Raw genomic sequence first — 19,684 nt, 5'->3', positions numbered from 1 at the left:
GAATTTGGAGGTCTGTGGGTCGTTTTGGCTTGAATTGGCAAAAGTTTGATAGTTGAAGGTTGATATGTGTGACCGAGGGTTGATTTTGTTTATATTATGTTCGGAATTTGGTTTAGGGAGTTGGAATAGGTCAGTTGTGTCATTGGGATTTGCATGCAAAATTTGAGGTCATTCGATGTTGATTTAATATGGTTCGACATGAGTTTAGGAAGTTAAAAGTTCATTAGTTTATTAGGCTTGACTTGGGGTGCGATTTGTGATTTTGATGTTGCTTTGTGTGATTTATGGCCTTGAGTAGGTTCATATTGCATTTTGAGATTTGATGGTATGATAGGGCGGGGTCCCAAGGGCCTCGGGTGTGATTCGAATTGGTTTCTGACTATTCCCATCATGTTTGGGACTCCTATTCTGTTGTTCTGGTTTCCTCCTTCCAATGGCGAAGTGGCTACCGCGATCGTGAAAGGCATTTTGTTGGCAAGGGGAAATTGTTCATAATGTTCGCGATGTTATGCTCGCATTCGTGAATCTTAAAGAGGCAGGGGAATCGCAATCATGAGGACGGTGAGGCATTCGCGTAGAGGAGGTGTTCAGCAAGGGCATCAGGTGATAAGCTTAAGCGATCGCGGAAGGGATCCCGCATTCACGAAGGGGTAGGACGCGTGAGCATCTCGTTCGTGAGTTGGGACTCGCGTTCGTGTAGGCTATTTCTGTGGCAGAGATTATTTGTTCTACGCGATCATGATGTATAACACCTGGGCAAACTATATAGTACTCTACTTCGAGAGTTTCAGTTTTTATATCATATTTATAGTTGTGGAGCTCGGATTTGGGCGATTTCGTAGGGGATTTTCATGATTTGGATTGGGGTAAGTGTTTTTTACTCGGATTTGTCCATTATCCATGATTCCATCTTTGTTTGTATCAATTAATTAGTGGTTTCAATTGGAAAAATTAGGGACTTTTGTAAAAGCTTTCTAAAACATAAATTTGTGATTTGAAGGTCGATTTGAGGTTGGATTTTGATGATATTGGTATGCTTGGACGCGTATCAGAATGGGTGTTAAGAATTTATGAGTTTGATTAGGTTCCGAGGTGAGGGCCCGGGGATGATATTTTTGGTTGGCTTTTTGATTTTGGTTAAATATCTTTGCTCTATCATTTGGAATCAATTCATATGACTTTTACTGATTATATTGAGTTAAATTGGCTATATTAGGGACATCCGGAGGCTTATTCACGCGGGAAGGGCTTGTTATAGGAGTAATTTGCCTTGCTTGAGGTAAGTATCTTACCTAAACTTGATTGAGGCACTAGTTGCCTGAATTATTCGTGATAGCTATGTGTTATAGGTGCTGACATGTGTCGAGTTTGAGCCCATGTTTGAGCACCTGAGTATTTATCCATGTTCGGGGTAGCGCTTAGGCTATGATATGCCTTGAATTGACTGTTAAGTTTTAAGTTGTGATGTTTCACATAGTTGTAGCCTTGTTGTGACTATTTGATCCATGTTTGAGGTTACATAGAGGCTAATTTCTTGAATGAACTTGATAATTGAAATTTACGTGATGAAATTGCCAATTTGAGCTGTGATAGCACACTTTGCACATGCCTACACTTTAGCGTGTTATCTATACTAGACCAAGAGCATGAAATCTAATATTCATTCATCATATACATGTGTTCTTGTATATTTGCTTTTGTGTGAAATGATTTGGACTGGATGCCTATGAACACGCCAGACGAATTGTGTTGTTATGCCCGTGACCACGGCGGGCTGATTGTATTGTTATGCATGTGATCACACTGGGCGGATTGTGTTTTATGCATGTGACCACGCCGGGCAGATTATGATATTGAGCATGTGATCATGTCGGGCTAATAGCATGTTGAATATGCCGTGCTGCATGTGGATATTGATCCATCCCGCTAGGTTCACCCTCTCATATGCCTTCTTGATGGTGTACATGTGAGTTTGAGGAAAAATGATCAGTTGTTTGGTATGGATATGGAAATATTAAGGAAAATCTTGCCAGTGTTGTTGTGGATTTTGCATTTCATCTTTACTTGAAATTTCCGTGGTTATTTACCTAATTATTTATATATCATCTTTATATGTTGGATCGTTAAATGAGTAGAGTACTTGAGTAATTGTGCAGACACAGATGATTCTTTCTATGCTTTATTACTTATATCATATAAGTGTTCTGTACTTGGTGAACTTATGAAACTGTACAGGTTATAGAAAGTATCATTTATAATTCTTGTTTCTTTTACCTCGCCGAGGTTAGTTATGATACTTGCTAAGTACATGAGGTCAGTTGTACTCATGCTACACTTTCCACTTAATTGTGCACATAAAGGTGTCAGACCCAACCATCGTTAGTGGAGTTGCTTGTTGAGCTGATCATTGAGAGACAAGGTAGAACTACATTCTCAACCGCAATCTTGGCATCACTTTTCTAATGTACTGTTGTATTTATTTTAGACAATAATGTATTTGTCCATTTCAAACTTGTATTTTCGTATTAGAGCTCATGACTCTGGATTTACCAGTTCTGGGTATTTTATCATGTAGTGGTATCATTATTTGCTACATTAAGGTTTTAGACATATGTTGATTCTGTCATTGTTGTTATCTTGTTTCATTATGGTTATATTTGGCTTGCCTAACAAGTGTGTTAGGCGCCATTAAGACGGGCTAGGATTTTGGGTCGTGACAAGTTGTTATAAAAGACCAAGGTTCACAGGTATTATGAGTCATGAGCGAGTTTAGTAGAGTCTTGCGGATCGGTACAGAGACGTTTGTACTTATATTTGAGAGGCCACTAGAATGTTAGGAAGACTTCACATTCTTGCACTATTGTCATGCGAATTTGTTATTTCCGAAAATTGAACCTTAACTCTTCTACTCTCTCACAGATGGTAAGCATACATGCAACCGGATTCTGGCGACGGGAACTAATACCACCAATTATAGCCACAAGAATCCAGGGCCACGGTAGAGGTCGGGGTGGGGCTCACACTACAGCCAGAGCAGTACATGTGGAGCTGTCAGTTGCTCCAGCTGAGTAGCAAATTCCAACTACTGTTGAGCCGGTGGGACCAGCTCCGGCATCTGTAGTGCCTATTGTTATTCCTGGCCTTCAAGAGGTCTTGGCTCAGATTTTGGTTATGTGCACGAGCCTGACTCAGGTGGTTTCGATCCTAGTTGCACCAGTTATCTCACAGGCTTGGGAAGATGCCTAGACTCATGCCGCTCTTGTCTCCCACACTCCAGAGCAGCTAGCTCAGGGACATCAGACACTGTGAGTGTTACCAGTTCAGTCGGTTGTTGCTGCCCGGGCCGAGGTTGGTCTGCATATGAGTGATGATGAGCAAAAGAGGTTGTAGAGATTTGGGAGGCTTAAGCCTTCGGAGTTCACCGGAGGGGAGTCAGAGGATGCTCAGGATTTTCTAGGCCAGTGTCAATGTATTCTTCGTACAATGGGTATTTTGGACACCACTAGGATTGCCTTTACTACTTTTCAGCTGAAAGGGGCAGCCTACAGATGGTGGCATACTATTGAGTTAGGTAGGGCAGCTGGCGCAGCATCACCTACGTGGCATGAGTTCTCAGTTTTCTTCTTAGAGAAGTTTGTTCCACTGACTCGTAGAGAGGAGTTGTGTAAGGAGTTTGAGCAGTTACGTCAGGGGGAAATGACTATGACCCAATATGAGATGAGATTTGTAGATTTGGCACGTCATGATATATGGTTGGTTCCCACTGAGAGGGAGAATATTTGGAGGTTCATTGATGGCCTCAACTATAGTTTGCGTTATAGTTTGGCTCGAGAAGCTGAGACGGATGCTAGGTTTGACAAGGTGTTCGAGATCGCTAGGCGCTTGGAGCAGGTCTGTAGGCTTGAGCGTGAGGAGCGAGAGGCCAAAAGACCTCGTGCTTCAGGTGGATCAACACTGCCTTATTCGGAGGCTAGACGCAATACAACAGAGGTCATCAATATAGGCCCACTCAAGCAGCTCTTCATGTTCCTCGTGGTGCTTCAGTTAGCCAGCGTTCACACAGTGCTCGCCCAGCTCACTTTTCATTCAGTGCAATGGCGGCATAGAGTTCCTACTGTGATATATCTGATCAGGGTTCTACGAGCATCTATATTTGAGTCTCTCGCTCTGTTCCTTATTCTGTGGTATCAGAGCCAGCCCACTCTTTGGAGGGAGGAACAGTTTACTAAATATGTCTTAGTTATTTCCATCATCCTCTTCCCTTGCAAAAATGAATATGTCCCCTACTTTATATAAAACCTTGTCCAAAAAATATGATTACCTCTATGAAGTACATATCCTTCCCGACAAACAGAAAGTATCCTCTACTGAACTACCCCTCATAAACCCTTACTCAGCTTTTGCCAAAAAATCATTTGCACCCTGGACCCAAATTTGTTCCTTAGTCCAACACAGACCAAAAGGAGTCAAAGAATATGTTGCTGCCTCAAAACTTGACCAGCATCCTATTCTTGCCACTCGAGAGGAACAATTTATCACCCTTCAAATCCCAGATAATTTTCCCAGATAATGGAGAGATCATGGTTTTACCCATATCCATTTTGGTTCTAGCCGAATCGATTTAACATATCACGGAAGAAAAGGTCAACCAGTTGTAGCTCGACTTTCTTTTCTAGATACAAGATAGGAGTACCAACATGCAAATTTGGGTACTGCAGAAGTTACCTTGAATGCTGGGACTGTCTTCATAACTATCTTTCCAAATTTTAACATGTCCCTTTATGACCCATACTTAACTGAAGCACTAAAAATTCAAGTCCAAATCCAAGGAGCCCCACAAGCGAAAGATTCCATCCAAGCCACTCTTCATCACCAATTGGCATGGCGGGTCCAAAATCATGCCATGGATCTCTGCCTTCCTAGAGGAGAAAATGCTTTACTCTTTAATATTGATGCTACCAAAGGAAACACCATGTGCACCCAAATACCCAGACAAATTTCCAGAGATGAACTAGTTAAAATTCTCCTTGATTCCTAGATCACAAATTATGAAAAGTTAAGGGAACCAGAAGAATCTCTGCAATCGGTGAGCCAACTTTTACCAAAAGAAATGACAAAACCGTTTCCATAAGCTTCGACCATTCCCATCTCAAAAAACCTAATAAAAAAAATCTTTTCTTGCCAAATGATCCAACCCAAAGATACAAACCCTGATCCTAAAAGTGAACCCTTCTGGAATATACAAGCTATCATGGAAGAACATGACTGGTGTCAACATTTCAATAAAGAAGGTAAACAAGTTTGGTGGTTCAAATTCCCCTACACGGGACACTATCCATGGGATCTTGGTTGCAACTGCCAAGACTGTTTGGAAGATCCAATTGGAGCAACTGATGAACACTACTGGGAAGATAGTGAAACCACACCAAAATCCAAACCACCATCAGCTCATACCCCAAAGTCCAAAAATCCACCTGAACCTAAAACGCCATCAACCTAAAAGTCCACACAATCACAAATATTCATGTTAATCCCTTCAAGCTCCAGTCATACCCAAGATTTTCCTTCGCTTCAACCTTTTGAAAAAGAGGGTATAAGCCATGCTCCAAAAATTCCCAAGAAAAACATAGTGCTACCTACTGGAGAAAAAAACCCCAACAAGTGACATAGAAGTAACAATGAACTAGCAATCAGAAAATTCCATCTCCCAAAACAAAGTGTTGAACAACATTGGCAACACCATAAAGAATGTCGCCCATACACAAAACAAAATGATGAGCAAAGTGGAAACTATTGAGAAAAAGGTGGAGCAGACATCGTCCCACCATGCAGGACTAATCAAAGCCTTGGAACTAAGGTTGGCAAATTTACAATATGACATTTGTCCGCCAAAAACTTCACTTTTCCAATTCTTCCAAAAACAACAAAAGGAGACGATTTCCATCAGAGAACAAATTCAACTTCTGAGAAATGACCACTTTGAGTCACAAAAGACTCCAATTTTCCCCTCAAAACCTACCTTCTTCCCTATGTCATCACAAGCTTATTCCCCACCTAAATTGGACTCCACCTTTTCTACTTTTCCCACTACCTCACAAAATCCTATTTCTTTCACCGAACCCTTAAAACAAGAACATGCTTTTGATATTGCAAAAATGGTTTGGGAAAGGAAAGATGCTCTTGTGGCGCAAAAACAAACCAAGAAAAGGCGAGATCATGGTGAAAGTTCAAAAGGGTCCAACCTCGAAAATTTGATGATTTCTTATCAGGAGGCTCCAGACCTCTATGTCTCCCAACCAAGAAACATTTCAGAAGGCGATACCACATGGTCGGAATCTCTAAATTCATCAGACCATGAAACAATGGAAGATAGCTCTCAATCAAGCAATGAATCCACAAAAAACTCTTCCAAAGATCACGATCCCCCAGTATTTGCAAACCAGCCAAGAGACCCAGAAATATCTGAAGTAGATGAGGAACAAGAAGTTATGACAGATGAACCAATCCCAGAAAGAAGATATGAGCCCATGGCATCAAAACCAATTGGAACTGGTTTCCACACTTTCACCTTAGATGACGTCAAGGTTTGAAAATGGCCTCAAAGAATCCAAGACTTCTATACTTGGATGGTGATCAAAAATTTGGTGGAACGAGAAAAGTATATCATCCTATCAGAACTCACTTCACGGTTCTCAAGAATCCTCAGAGATTGGTGGAACTCACTTGGAATTCAAGACAAAAACACTTTTCTTACTTCCCAATACTTTGCCTTCAACATCAAAATAGTACATGAAGTTTTCTGTGGAGATACTGGCCAAAGACAAGAAAAGATGCGAAGATAACTCTTCGAGATGAAGTGTGTGTGATTCGACATAAACAATTTGACAAGAATTTTCAAAAGATGGTGAAGATATACTTCGAGATTGGTGGAGACACAATCTGAAGCAAGCCTTTGTCTCTTCCCTTCCAAAGTTGTTGGCAAGCCGAACCATGACCATCATTTAAGAAAAGTGTCAGTCCATAACAATCCCACAAGTTGGCTACATCAGGCAAGCTATTTTTGTCGCATCGGATGACATTTGTATGAAGCGCTCTGCCCTAATACAAATTATCCAGCACAATCCAGCACTTGACAAAGCCTGCCGTAAATCTGATCTGATTACCGGATCGGGATGTTCCTGCCACACATCCAGGCAACAGAAAAGATTCAGGATGTTCAGATGGACAAGAATTCTAGATGGAAAATCAAGGTCCAGGAGGCGCACAAAATATTTCAGACGAAGGAGACCAGGAAATCTTCACAAAAAGAACATATGCTTTATTTGCCACAAAATTGGACATCTCGCAAGAAATTGTCCCCAATCGAGGAAATCTGTCAAACCCTTGCAAGTAATTGAGCGGAAAAGAAGAAGACCTCGAGTCCATATTCTTTATAGATGATGAACCCACTGAAGAAACCTTATTCTCTCTTGATATATACGAATATCATGGTGATGAACACTATCAAATTTCAGAACCAGCAATTAAAGCCCAGGAAGAGATCAACGCTCTCATAGCCATCCCTCAAGTAGAACTCAAGGTTTATTCATCCAAATGGGATAAACCAACTCAAGTCATTGCTTTCATTGACAATGGAAATGCTTGTTCACTTATGAATCCTGCTGTTCTCCCTGAAGATCAATGGGTACGACACTTTAAGGATTTCAAAACTTCATCAAATGGAATCTTGACTACCACCGTCAACACGAAGCACTCTGCCACAATTGACTTCTTTTTAGGATTGAAGTACAGAACCAAGCTGATAGGGTCCGATGTACTAGGGAAAGATCTTATTGTTGGATTCGACAGTTTCAGACAACTAAAAGATCAACTCCAAATTAGAGCTAACAGGATAACCTTTAAGAAGCAGTTCAAATCACCGATTGAACAAAATCAAGGAGATTGAACAAATCAAGGAGATTGAACAAAATGTCATTGAGAATTCATGTGCTGAATCCCACAAGGATTTTATGAAGAAAGGGAAAAGCCCGTTATGGAAGAACGAAGAGCTTTTATAAAGCTCCCTTTCAAGAAGAATGAAAACATCAATCCAACAAAAGCCAGCCATTCAGGCATATCCAGATCATCTTCTGCTTGTAAAGAAAGAATTTTAAGAACTCGTGGAATTTGATCTAATATAGCCATCGGATTCACAATGGGCATGTGAAGCATTTTATGTCAACAAAAGAGCTGAGCAGACAAGAAGAAAACTCAGGTTAATTATTAACTACCAGCCACTTAACCATTTCCTCCAATATGTTAAATTCCATATCCCAAATAAACTCACTCTTCACTTAGCCAGGGCCAAATATATTTCCAAGTTTGATCTTAAATCTGGATTTTGGCAATTGGGAATCCACCCCGAAGAAAGAGCCAAAACGGAATTTTGCATCCCTGATCATCACTTCCCGCTCCCTCCTTGTTCCAGAAAGCCATTATAAAAATATTCCAGCCCATCCTCCATACCTCTTTAGTTTACATCGATGCCATCCTGTTATTTAGTGATACATTGGAGGAACATGTCAACTTGCTTCATCAATTTGAGGCATTGGTAACACAGTATGGGATCATGCTTTCAGCAAAAAAGATGGTTCTTGCTCAAAAGGAGATTGATTTTCTCGGAATGCATTTTGTCCAAGGTGCATATAGTCCAGGACCACATATATGCCAAGAACTACTCAAATTTCCAGATACCAGCCTCACAACAAAGCAGATCCAACAGTTCTTGCGTGTAGTAAATTATGTAAGAGATTTAATCCCAAATGTCTCTATATACATTTCTCCACTCACAGAGATGCTGAAGAAAAATGCTCCATCGTGGGGAAAGAAACAAGATGAAGCAACCAGAGAAATAAAGGAGATATCTAAAAATGTCAAGTCCCTCTACATCCCTTCAGAAGGCAAGAAGATACTGCAAATTGATGCCAGCAATGAATATTGGAATGCCGTTCTATTTGAAGAAAAAGATGGCCAGAGGAAAATATAAGGATATGCTAGATGAAAGATCAAAGATGCCGAGAAACATTATCACTCCACTTTCAAGGAAATTCTTGCAGTAAAGAAAGGAATCAAGAAATTCAATTTTTTCCTTATTCATACAGAATTTCTGATAGAGATGGATATGAAGGCCTTCCCAACGATGATCCAGATAAATGCAAAAATTATTCCCAATCCTCAGATTCTCAGATGCGCTCAATGGTTCTCTCCATTCAAATTTCAAGTCAAGCACCTAAAAGGAAAGGATAATATTCTCGCAGATTTTCTATCTCGACCGGAAGAATTCTCAAAGAGATTTTCCCCAACGAAGATGATTTCAAAGAAAAACTTAACCCGCCACATCTTCATATTTTTAAATATACCAGGAACAAGTTCATTGGAACCAAGGGATCATCCACCAGAGTTGTTCTACCACATGGATCCCTTTGATCCATCAATTTTAATGGAAAGAAGAACTTATTATGAGCTCCAAGTTTTTCGGCAACATGGAGGATCCATTCTTAAGACTTATAGGGTCAACCCAGAATATCCATTCTGCTATATATTCATAGCACAAGCCAAAGATTTTCCATAAGAACTATTATGGTTTTTCTGGTACCTATGCCATCAGTATTATATTTTCATGGAATTCAAATGCAACGTCTTCAAGGATTTTGATAACATTGAACCAGCTCTTAATGTATTTTTACTATGGTTAAAGCCGAGAAGATATTGGATAAAATATTTCATCGATTCCTACACAGCAAAGGTACTCATGTTCCATAGGACAATGAAGATTATTAACGGAAAAGTCCAGGCGCAAGCAAAGGCATCTTTCTGGTGGAAATTTCCCTTGTCCATTTTATCCATGGAAGAAGAAAATAGTGAAGCACAATGAATTATCTTCCAGCAAAACAGGTGCATCCCGAGAGAGATATGGACAAATGATTGGGCAAGCTGGAATTATACCAGCACTCATCCGCACTAGTAAAGGGTCCGGAAAGCAGCAAAGGAAGATCAAACCGCATACAAGGTCATCCGAGAAAATATCACTCACGACATCTCCAGATTAAGGTTGCGGATTACATCTCTCAATCCAAAGGAGAAAGAATACAGCAAAGAAGGACCATCAAGTTCCAAGCGTTACTACACAAGGTCTTTGAAAAGATGCCTAGAAGACAAACCTAGAGAATCAATGGAATATAATTATCTAAATCCCTACTAATCCTAGCATAATCCTACATTACCTACCCAAATAAACCCTAATAAATCATCTACCCATGCCAAGACAAATTTCCACATCTTTCCACACTATCCGGGCCCCACTTCCACTTGCTTTCACATGTTTCGTCAGATGCAACACCCTACTTTCACATGCCGTCACATGCTCCCGCATGCTTTACATGCTATACCATGTATATTTCACCTCTTTCACATGTTTTCAGGAGATTTTTAGTTGCTTTGCCTAAGGTCCTTCACATGCCAAAAGGGACCCACTTGTATATAGGTTTGCTATGTAAGATAGGTTTATTTTGTAATATAGGTTTGTCTTGTAATAACCTCCTAGTCCTATATAAAGGAGACTATGTAGTAGTTGTAAGATCATCTAGTAACCTTTGAAAATCTTTGTGATATATTACATATGAGTTCTTTCTAAATTTTCCTCTTGTTCTTTTTTTCGAATGGATGGAAAGGACGGTCCATGTATGAAAATAGAGTAAAAATTCTCTAAGAAAGTTAGCTTATTGTAGTACGAAAGCTTTCTGAGTTATAACAGCTAAAGTTGGTTATAGTATAAAAGTTTTTTGAGTTGTGTAGCTTGGCAAGTTGTCCCTTATGGGTTGTTGAAGCCAGCCCCTTCATAGGAAAACTTTTGCGACTATAAGCAAATTAATTGTTTGTGTAGCTTGGCAAGCCGTCCCTTATGGGTTGTTGAAGCCAGCCTCTTTGTAGGGAAACCTTTGTATATATGGTTAAGTTTGCTTTCTTGGAGTCTCTTGCTCTGTTCCTTATACTGTAAAGAGAGATTGCCCCATACTATTGAGTAGGGTCCCATAGAAGAGCACTCACCTACACAGCCAGCTAGGGGTGGGACTCGGGCAGTTTGAGGTCGCCCTAGAGGGGGAGGTCGATCGGCTGGTGGTCAAGCCCGTTGCTACGCATTTCTATTCAGGCCAGAGGCATTTGCATCCGATTTTGTGATCACATGTATTGTTTCAGCGTTCCACGGGGATGTTTCAGTATTATTTTACCCAGGTTCCACCTATTCATATGTGTCATCAGACTTTGCTCATTATTTGGATATGCCCCGCGATTCTTTAGTTATGCATGTTCATGTATCCACATCGGTGGGTGATTCAATTTTTGGGGAACATGTGTATCGGTCGTGTGTGGTGACTATCGGGGGTTATGAGACGAGAATTAATCTTTTACTACTTAGCATGGTTGATTTTGACGTGATTTTGGGCATGGATTGGTTGTTGCCATAACACGCTATTCTGGATTGTCACGCCAATATCGTAACGTTGGTGATACTAATGTTGCCTAGGGTTGAGTGGAGAGGTTCCCTGGATCATGTTCCCAGTAGAGTGATTTCATATTTGAAGGCTTAACATATGGTTGAGAAGGGATATATGGCATTTTCGGCTTTCGTGAGGGATGTAGTGTTAATGCTCCTACCGGTGAGTCAGTTCCATTATGAGATCCTTCCTATATGTGTTTCCTATAGACCTGTCAGGCATGTCACCCAATAGGGATATTGATTTTGGTATTTATCTTGTGTCGGGCAGTCAGCCCATTGCTATTCCGCCCTGTCGCATTGCACCAGTTGAGTTGGAGGAAGAAGGATTGGTATTATGAGGATGTGTATTGACTACAAGCAACTGAACAAAGTTACAACTAAGAACAAGTACCCACTATCATGCATTGATGATTTATTTGATCAACTTCTGGGTGCTAGAGTGTTCTTGAAGATTTATTTGAGGTCGGGGCATCATCAGTTGAAGATCCAAAATTCAGATATTTTGAAGACGGCTTTTAGGACCCGCTATTGTCACTATGATTTTTTGGTGATTTTTTTTGGCTGACTAATGACCCAGCAGCCTTTATGCACCTGATGAACAACATGTTCCAACCATATTTGAATTCTTTTGTCGTAGTATTCATTGATGATATATTGGTGTACTTACACAGCTAGGAGCATCATGAGCAGCATTCGAGGATCATACTCCATACGTTGAGGGAGAAGAAGCTACTAAATTCTCCAAGTGTGAGTTTTTGCTTGATTCAGTGACGTTTTTGGGCACGTGGTGTCTAGTGGGGGGATCAAGGTAGATACAAAGAAGATTGAGGCAGTTTAAACCTGTCCTAGATCGTCTTCAGCTATAGAGATTTGGACCTTCTTGGGTTTGGCAGGTTATTATCGCTGTTTCATTGATGGTTTTTCATCCATCGCGGCTCCTTTGACTAGATCACAAAAGGATGCTCCTTTTAGATGGTTCGACGAGTGTGAGGTGAGCTTTCAGAAGCATAAGACTGTATTCTACAGCACCAGTGTTGGTGTTGCCTACAGGTTTGGGATTTTACATCGTGTATTGTGATGTATCATATATTTGGATTGGTGCAGTGTTGATTCGGGATGGTAGGGTAGTTGCCTACGCATCCCGACAATTGAAAGTCATGAGAAGAATTACCATGTGCATGACTCAGAGTTGACAGCCATTGTTTATGCGCTGAAGATTTGGAGGCACTATCTATACCCATTCCTTGTGAGTTCTATACTGAACAACAGAATATTCAGCATCTGTTCAAGCCAAATGACCTTAATTTGTGGCAGTGGAGATAGTTAGAGTTGTTGAAAGACTATGATATCACCATATTATATTATCCAGGCAAGGACAATATGGTTGTCGATGCATTAAGTAGGAAGGCTGAGGGTAGCAGAGAGACCACTAGTCATGGATGTTCAGGCTTTGGCCAGTTAATTTGTGATATTGGATGTTTCGGAGCCTAGCCAGATTCTTGCTTGCGTTGTGGCACAGTCATCATTGTTGGGGAATATCAAGCCTCATCCGTTTGATGTCCTCACTTCTTGATGGTGTTGAGGGACACGGTGCAGCGGGGTGGTGCTAAGGAGGTTGTGATTGATGGTTATGGTGTTATACGGCTTTAAGAACAGATTTGTGTTCCAAATGCTGAGGGGTTGAGAGATTTGATTCTTGAGGAGGCTCATAGGTCGCGCTATTCCATTCACCCAGGTGTCACGAAGATGTACCGTGACTGGAAATAGCACTATTGTTGTCGGAGAATGAAGAAATATATTGTTTCTTATATCTCTCGGTGTTTGAATTGTCAACAGGTGAAGTATAAGCATCAGAAACCGAGAGGGTCGATTCATAGTTTGGAGATACCAGAGTGGAAATGGGAGCGCATCACTATGGATTTTGTGGTAGGCTTACCACATACCTTGAAAAAATATCACACAGTATAGGTTATTGTGGACCGCTTGACTAAGTCTGCACACTTCATTCCGGTAATGACTACCTATTCTTCAGAGCGGCTAGCTCATATATACATTCGTGAGATTGTTCGCCTTCATGGTGTTCCCATGTCTATTATCTCATATCGAGGCACTCAGTTCACATAACAATTTTGGAGAATGGTACAGCGAGAGTTGGGCACACGGGTTGAGTTGAGTACAATATTCCATCCCCAGTAAGACGGGCAGTTCGAGCACACTATTCAGATCTTGGGATATGTTAAATGCATGTTTCATTGATTTTGGAGTTTCATGGGATTAGTTTCTTGCATAGCAGAGTGCGCCTACAACAACAGCTTCCAAATGAGTATCCATATGGCTCCTTATGAGGCTTTATATAGGAGGATATGTCGTCCTCCTGTTGGTTGGTTTGATCCTGGGGAGGCTAGCTTATTGGGCATTGATTTAGTCCGTGATGCCTTGGAGAAGGTGAAGGTGATCCAGGAGCAGCTTCATGCAACACAGTCCAGACAGAAAAGTTATGCTGATAGGAAGGTTCGTGATGTTGCATATATGGTGGGTGAGAAGGTTTTCCTCAAAGTTTCACCCATGAAGGGTGTCATGAGGTTCGGGAAGAAGGGCAATTTGAGCTCTAGGTATATTGGTCCTTTTGAGGTGCTTGAGAGAGTTGGGGGTGGCTTAAAGACTTGCGTTGCCACCTAGTCTATCGGGTGTTTACCCGGTATTTCATATTTCTATGCTCCGGATGTATTATGGTGATCTGTCATATGTTTTGGACTTCAGCACGGTACAACTAGATGGGGATCTGACTTGTGATGTGGAGCCAATAGCCATTTTGGACGGGCAAATTCGAAAGTTGATGTCAAAGAATATAGCTTCAGTGAAGGTTCAATGGAGAGGTTAGCTAGTTGAGGAGGCTACATGGGAGACTGAGCGGGAGATGCGGATAGATTACCACACCTCTTTGAGACTCTGGGTATGATTCTAGACCCGATCGAGGAGGAGCATTTTGCTTAGGAGGGGGAGAATATAACGACCCGACCGGTCATTTTGTGTATTGTAGCCATGTTCCCCTATTTATTGCCTCTTCTATGTTCATTTGTGGTAATGTGGCTTGCCGGGGTGTTTGGTTTGATTTCGGGGATGTTTCGAAGTAAATTGGGACACTTAGTCCGTTGGAAGCTTAAGTTGGAAGAGCTGACCGGAGTTTGAATTTTGTATAAATGACTCCGGAATATAGTTTTGATGGTTACGATAGCTTCGTATGGTGATTTTGGACTTAGTCCTATATCCGGATGTGAATTTGGAGGTCCGTAGGTCATTTTTGCTTGAATTGGTGAAAGTTAGAAAGTTGAAGGTTTAGAAAGTTGATAGGTTTAATCGAGGATTGAATTTGTTGATATCAAGTTTGAATTTCTGTTGCGGGAGTTGGAATAGGTCCATTTTATCATTTGGGACTTGCATGCAAAATTTGAGGTCATTCGTAGTTGATTTGATATGGTTCGGCATGACTTTTGGAAGTTGAAAGTTCATTAGTTTATTAGGATTGAATAGGGGTGGGATTCGTGATTTTGATATTGTTTTGTGTGATTTGGGTCCTCTAGTAGGTTCATGTTATGTTTTGGGATTAGTTGGTTTGACTAGACGGGGTCCCGGGGGACTCGGGTGTGATTTGGATGGGTTTCTTACTATTTCTATCACGTTTTGGACTGCTGTTTTGAGGTTCTTGTTTCCTCTTTCGCGATCTCAAAAAGGTTGTCGAAATCACGAAAGAAATTTTGTTGGCAGGGGGAAATTTTTTATCAAGTTGCCATGCTTAGCTCACATTCTCGAAGCTTTGAGAGGAACAGGAATCACGATCGATGTTCTAAACGTCAATACCACACAAGAGGGGGGGGGGTGATTTGTGTGGTACCTAATTTTCGCACTAGAAGAACCTGCTTCTTCTAGATATACTTACTATAACTGTTTGCGGAATTAAGAGTGCATAAAATAAAGAACACAGAGATTTTTACGTGGCTCAAAAGGTGAAAAAACCACGACCTACTACTCAGTAGGATTTTCCCAAACTTCCACTAAAATCACTGAGCCAAAAATAGCATTTACAAACTCTTGTAAACCTAAGGATTAAACTCTAATCCCAGTGTAGCACACAGCCTCAGCTGTTGCGACACCTTCAAGTTAACTCTAACTTGAATACTCAAAATACCTATTACAATTGCTTCTAGATAAAGCTGAAAGGTACAATATGAAACACCTACTACAATTGAACTAGAAATAAAGAAAAACACAATGGAATTGGTTCTTCACTCTTGGTTCATGTAGCTTCAGATTTGCGCACTTGAATCACACATAAATTGCTTGCAAAATTCGCCTAGCTCTTTTGCTCTCAATTTAGTTTAACTTCTGCGTATGTCCAATTACCTGTAAAAGAGAATACTCTTTATTATTTATAGAGTTAGTAATCAGAGTTTGATTAAAACTCGAATTGCTGATCCTTCATAAAATTCGAGTCCTAGTACACTTCAAACTCCAATCCTTTATCCTTGATCCAGATGTAGTTCTCTTCTCATAAGGAGACTTCAACTCCTTATCCTATGCAACCTTTTCGATCAACTCTGAAGATATTGTTACTGATTGTTGTTGACCCTTGAGACTTATCTTGACACGTCTGTCACATGAATAAATATATCAACATTGTGTATGTCTCACATGATGGACCTGGTTCATGGTTGAGTTCATTTTGTCAATCTTCAAAACTTCATCTGAACTTGGGCCAACAAATTCCCCCATTTTGATGATGACAAACTCTGTGCTTTTATTGATCAGAGACCCTGTGGAACTCAGCTTAATTTTCACACTCTAATTTAACTTATCATTAAGAACCAGGTTTAATCAGGTTATAAATATCACTTTATTTCAGAATACAAGGTAAAACACAATATCTCTTCCCCCTTTTGGCATCATCGAAAAGTTGCATATTATATGAATCCCAGATGTTAATTAATACTCATGGCCACTAGGGCAACTGCAAGTGAAAACATGATATAGTTAATCAATAATCAACTTCACAAAAATTTAACTATTTAGATCAGAAGTTTCATAGAACAAGAGAAAACAAAGCATATTTTCATTGATTAGGGGGTGTTTCCACATAACAGACCACAAAAAGAAAACAAACATCCAACCATGAGTAAAATAAAAGTCCCGAATCTGGGTCACTGAGAGGGTTTCTAAACTGGTTCTAGGGCTTGGAGGAACTAGAGGGTTGGGATTGAANGCTCAGTTATATAATTAATCACTACAGATGCCATGATGTTCAAAGCCTTTCTCGTACATGGGTGTAGTCAAAGTTCACTAAGGGTCTCAAGGGACCCCGGGCAGTGCTTACACCCAGGTCTGCATAACCAGATAGAAATGAGTGCAGTGTGGAGGGGCCAGCTCTTATGCATCCAAGTTCAGAGGAACTCAGCTTAATTTTCACACTCTAATTTAACTTATCATTAAGAACCAGGTTTAATCAGGTTATAAATATCACTTTATTTCAGAATACAAAGTAAAACACAATATCTCTTCCCCCTTTTGGCATCATCGTAAAGTTGCATATTATATGAATCCTAGATGTTGATTAATACTCATGGCCACTGGGGCAATTGCAAGTGAAAACATGATATAGTTAATCAATAATCAACTTCACAAAAATTTAACTATTAAGATCAGAAGTTTCATAGAACAAGAGAAAACAAAGCATATTTTCATTGATTAGGGGGTGTTTCCACATAACAGACCACAAAAAGAAAAACAAATATCCAACCATGAGCAAAAAAAAAATAAAAGTCCCGAATCTGGGTCACTGAGGGGGTTTCTAAACTGGTTCTAGGGCTTGGAGGAACTAGAGGGTTGGGATTGAAGGAGATTGAGCATTGTTTGGAGCATCCCTTCACTCATTTCTTTTTCCATTGCTAGCTCATCTTTGAGACCATTTCTTTCGCTTTCTAGTTCAGCAATGCGAGCCTGGAGCCTAGCAATTTCTGCATCTTTTGTTCCACACTCTAGAACCAATGCCCTAACTTTGCTGTTCACAGGATTCTTCACGGATGAACCAGGTTCAACTGGGGCTACACTTAGCAAATAGTCACAAGCCTGCAGAGTTTTGATTCCAAAGTGCTCTTTGCTGGAGGCCATCTCCCACTATTTCAATGGCACATCTAACTTGTCCAAGACAGTTGTCAGTATAAACCCATTAGGTGTGGCATGGGCCTTAGAGCCATTGATGACTCTATCCAGCAGCTTGACAATGAAAGCAGGCCAATTAATTTGCTTTCCTCTCACAAGACACTCCAGAAGGACAAGGTCCATATAATTTGCAGTGTGCCTTCTCTCCTGTCTGGGCAGCAAATACTTGTGCACAAACTCAAAAAGTACCTTGTACTCAGGCTTCATTTCACTCTTTTGCACAAATCTAGCCTCAGGCACTTCTTCAGCAGACTTGGTATCACAGAAATTCCGAGTGATTTGGAGAGCAGAAGGGAGAGAATTTAGACAAGGCCACCTTTGCCTAGTATAATCATCATATCCCTCACAGGGTATGTCTAGAATTCTTCCCAACTTAGGTGCATCAAACTGCACCTCTACTCCTCTCACCAAGCTTGTAACAACCCCATTCACCACTGTGGCATTTGCCATAAACTCTATCAGTTCTTTTCTTGCAAGTCTGCCATCCAGTTGAAGAACCATGTCCTTCTAACCCTGTGCTTCCAGTGCATCAACCAATCTTTTCATGCCTGGCTCCTCCAGGTCTTTCAGAATTCTTCCTTTCAATATTTTTTCTTTTTCCAAAAAGGACAAACTTGTCCTGCTCTTTCTCAGATTCCTCTTCTTTTTCTTCTCCACTCCAAGCTTCTTCTTCTTCTTCAGGAACTTTTACTTGTTTTCCTTTAACTGCAGACCTGGTTCTTTTTGCCAGGGAGGATTCAGCAGAGATAGATTCTGAAGACTTCTTGGTAGAAGGCTTGGATTTCTTAGGTTTAGGAGTGGGAACCTCCTCAGTTGTACCTCTCTCTTGATGGACCAGTTCCATCTCTTCCTCCTCTTCTTCTGCAGCCACAGAACTTTCCAGAACTTTAGCTTTTCCCTTTTCCTTGTTCTTTTCTTGCTTGCCTCTAAGGCTTTCTGCAACTCAGCTTCACTTTGCTTTACCCTGCTTCTAGTAGCTTTCACCTTTGGTACTGAAGAGATAGTAGACTTAGGAGATGACACCTTGCTCTTCTTTGTTGGCTTAGAGGCAGTTGGAGCCTTTTGAGAAGAAGCTTTGCGCTTCTTGGGATCATAGCTTTCTCCCACCTTCTTCAGCATATCAGCCAAAGTTTCTTCCACAGATGAACCATGTTTATCTAGTTGTTCACTCAAGTATACTAGGCCTTCAGCAGCCTCCCCAGTTTCACTTCCCCCTGCCTTGGTGCCACTTTCCTCAACTCCTCCACAAATTGCAAGAATTTCACCTTTCTTTTTCTTTCCCTTCCTCTTCGATTCTCCCTCACTTACATCTCTCACAGACCCCACCAACACAAACCTATCATCTACTTTCTCCACTACATCAGAAAAAACATAGCATGTATTTACCTCTTTAGGGGTTTCTTGATTCTTGTCTGATTCAGAAGACCCACGTTCTTCTCCATCGCTTGCAGAGACAAAAGCTTCAGACTCGGAGCTTGAGTCTGATGATCCTTTTTCAGAGCTTTCCCCTCTTTGACTCGCTTTCAATTTTTCGTTGAGAGCTGTTCTCAAAACACCAGTAGCAACAGTCTTTCTAGCCAACATTTTCTGCCTGCGGAATCTTGGTTTAGGGTTGTCGCTAGGAGGTACATATGAAGATGTATTAGGAGATACTGGTAGGGGAGTTAAAGGATTTTTTTGAGAGTTAGTCATGGCGGAGAATTTCTGGAGGATTTTTGGGAATTTTGGAGAATTTTGGAGAGATGGAGGATGATCAGGGGTTTAACACTTAATGACGGTTATGGAGTGAAGTAGGAATATGTGGAGTATATTTAAAGTAGAGTATGATTAGGTGCAGTAATGGCAGTCTTTTGCAGTGGTCAATCAGGGGTCTAATCTCATTAGGACTCCGGTCTTTAAGTGGTAATTGATCAACGCTAGTTTTAAGGAGATAAT

The 19,684-nt window shown here is 40.7% G+C and overlaps 1 protein-coding gene across 1 annotated transcript; it reads left to right on the top strand.

Annotated features, from left to right (window-relative positions):
- Positions 8,627–9,025, top strand: LOC109226154 (uncharacterized mitochondrial protein AtMg00860-like). The gene has a single exon (XM_019390953.1). It carries the CDS (start codon positions 8,627–8,629, stop codon positions 9,023–9,025), a length of 399 nt encoding a protein of 132 aa, XP_019246498.1.

The sequence above is a fragment of the Nicotiana attenuata genome, chromosome 5 (assembly GCF_001879085.1).
Source record: "Nicotiana attenuata strain UT chromosome 5, NIATTr2, whole genome shotgun sequence".
Taxonomy (NCBI): Eukaryota; Viridiplantae; Streptophyta; class Magnoliopsida; order Solanales; family Solanaceae; genus Nicotiana; species Nicotiana attenuata.
This window is presented reverse-complemented; position numbering and strand designations above follow the sequence as displayed.

Bases quoted from the DNA above. Each gene is read 5' to 3' on its own strand.
- LOC109226154 (XM_019390953.1), top strand. From the start codon at position 8,627: ATGGTTCTTGCTCAAAAGGAGATTGATTTTCTCGGAATGCATTTTGTC.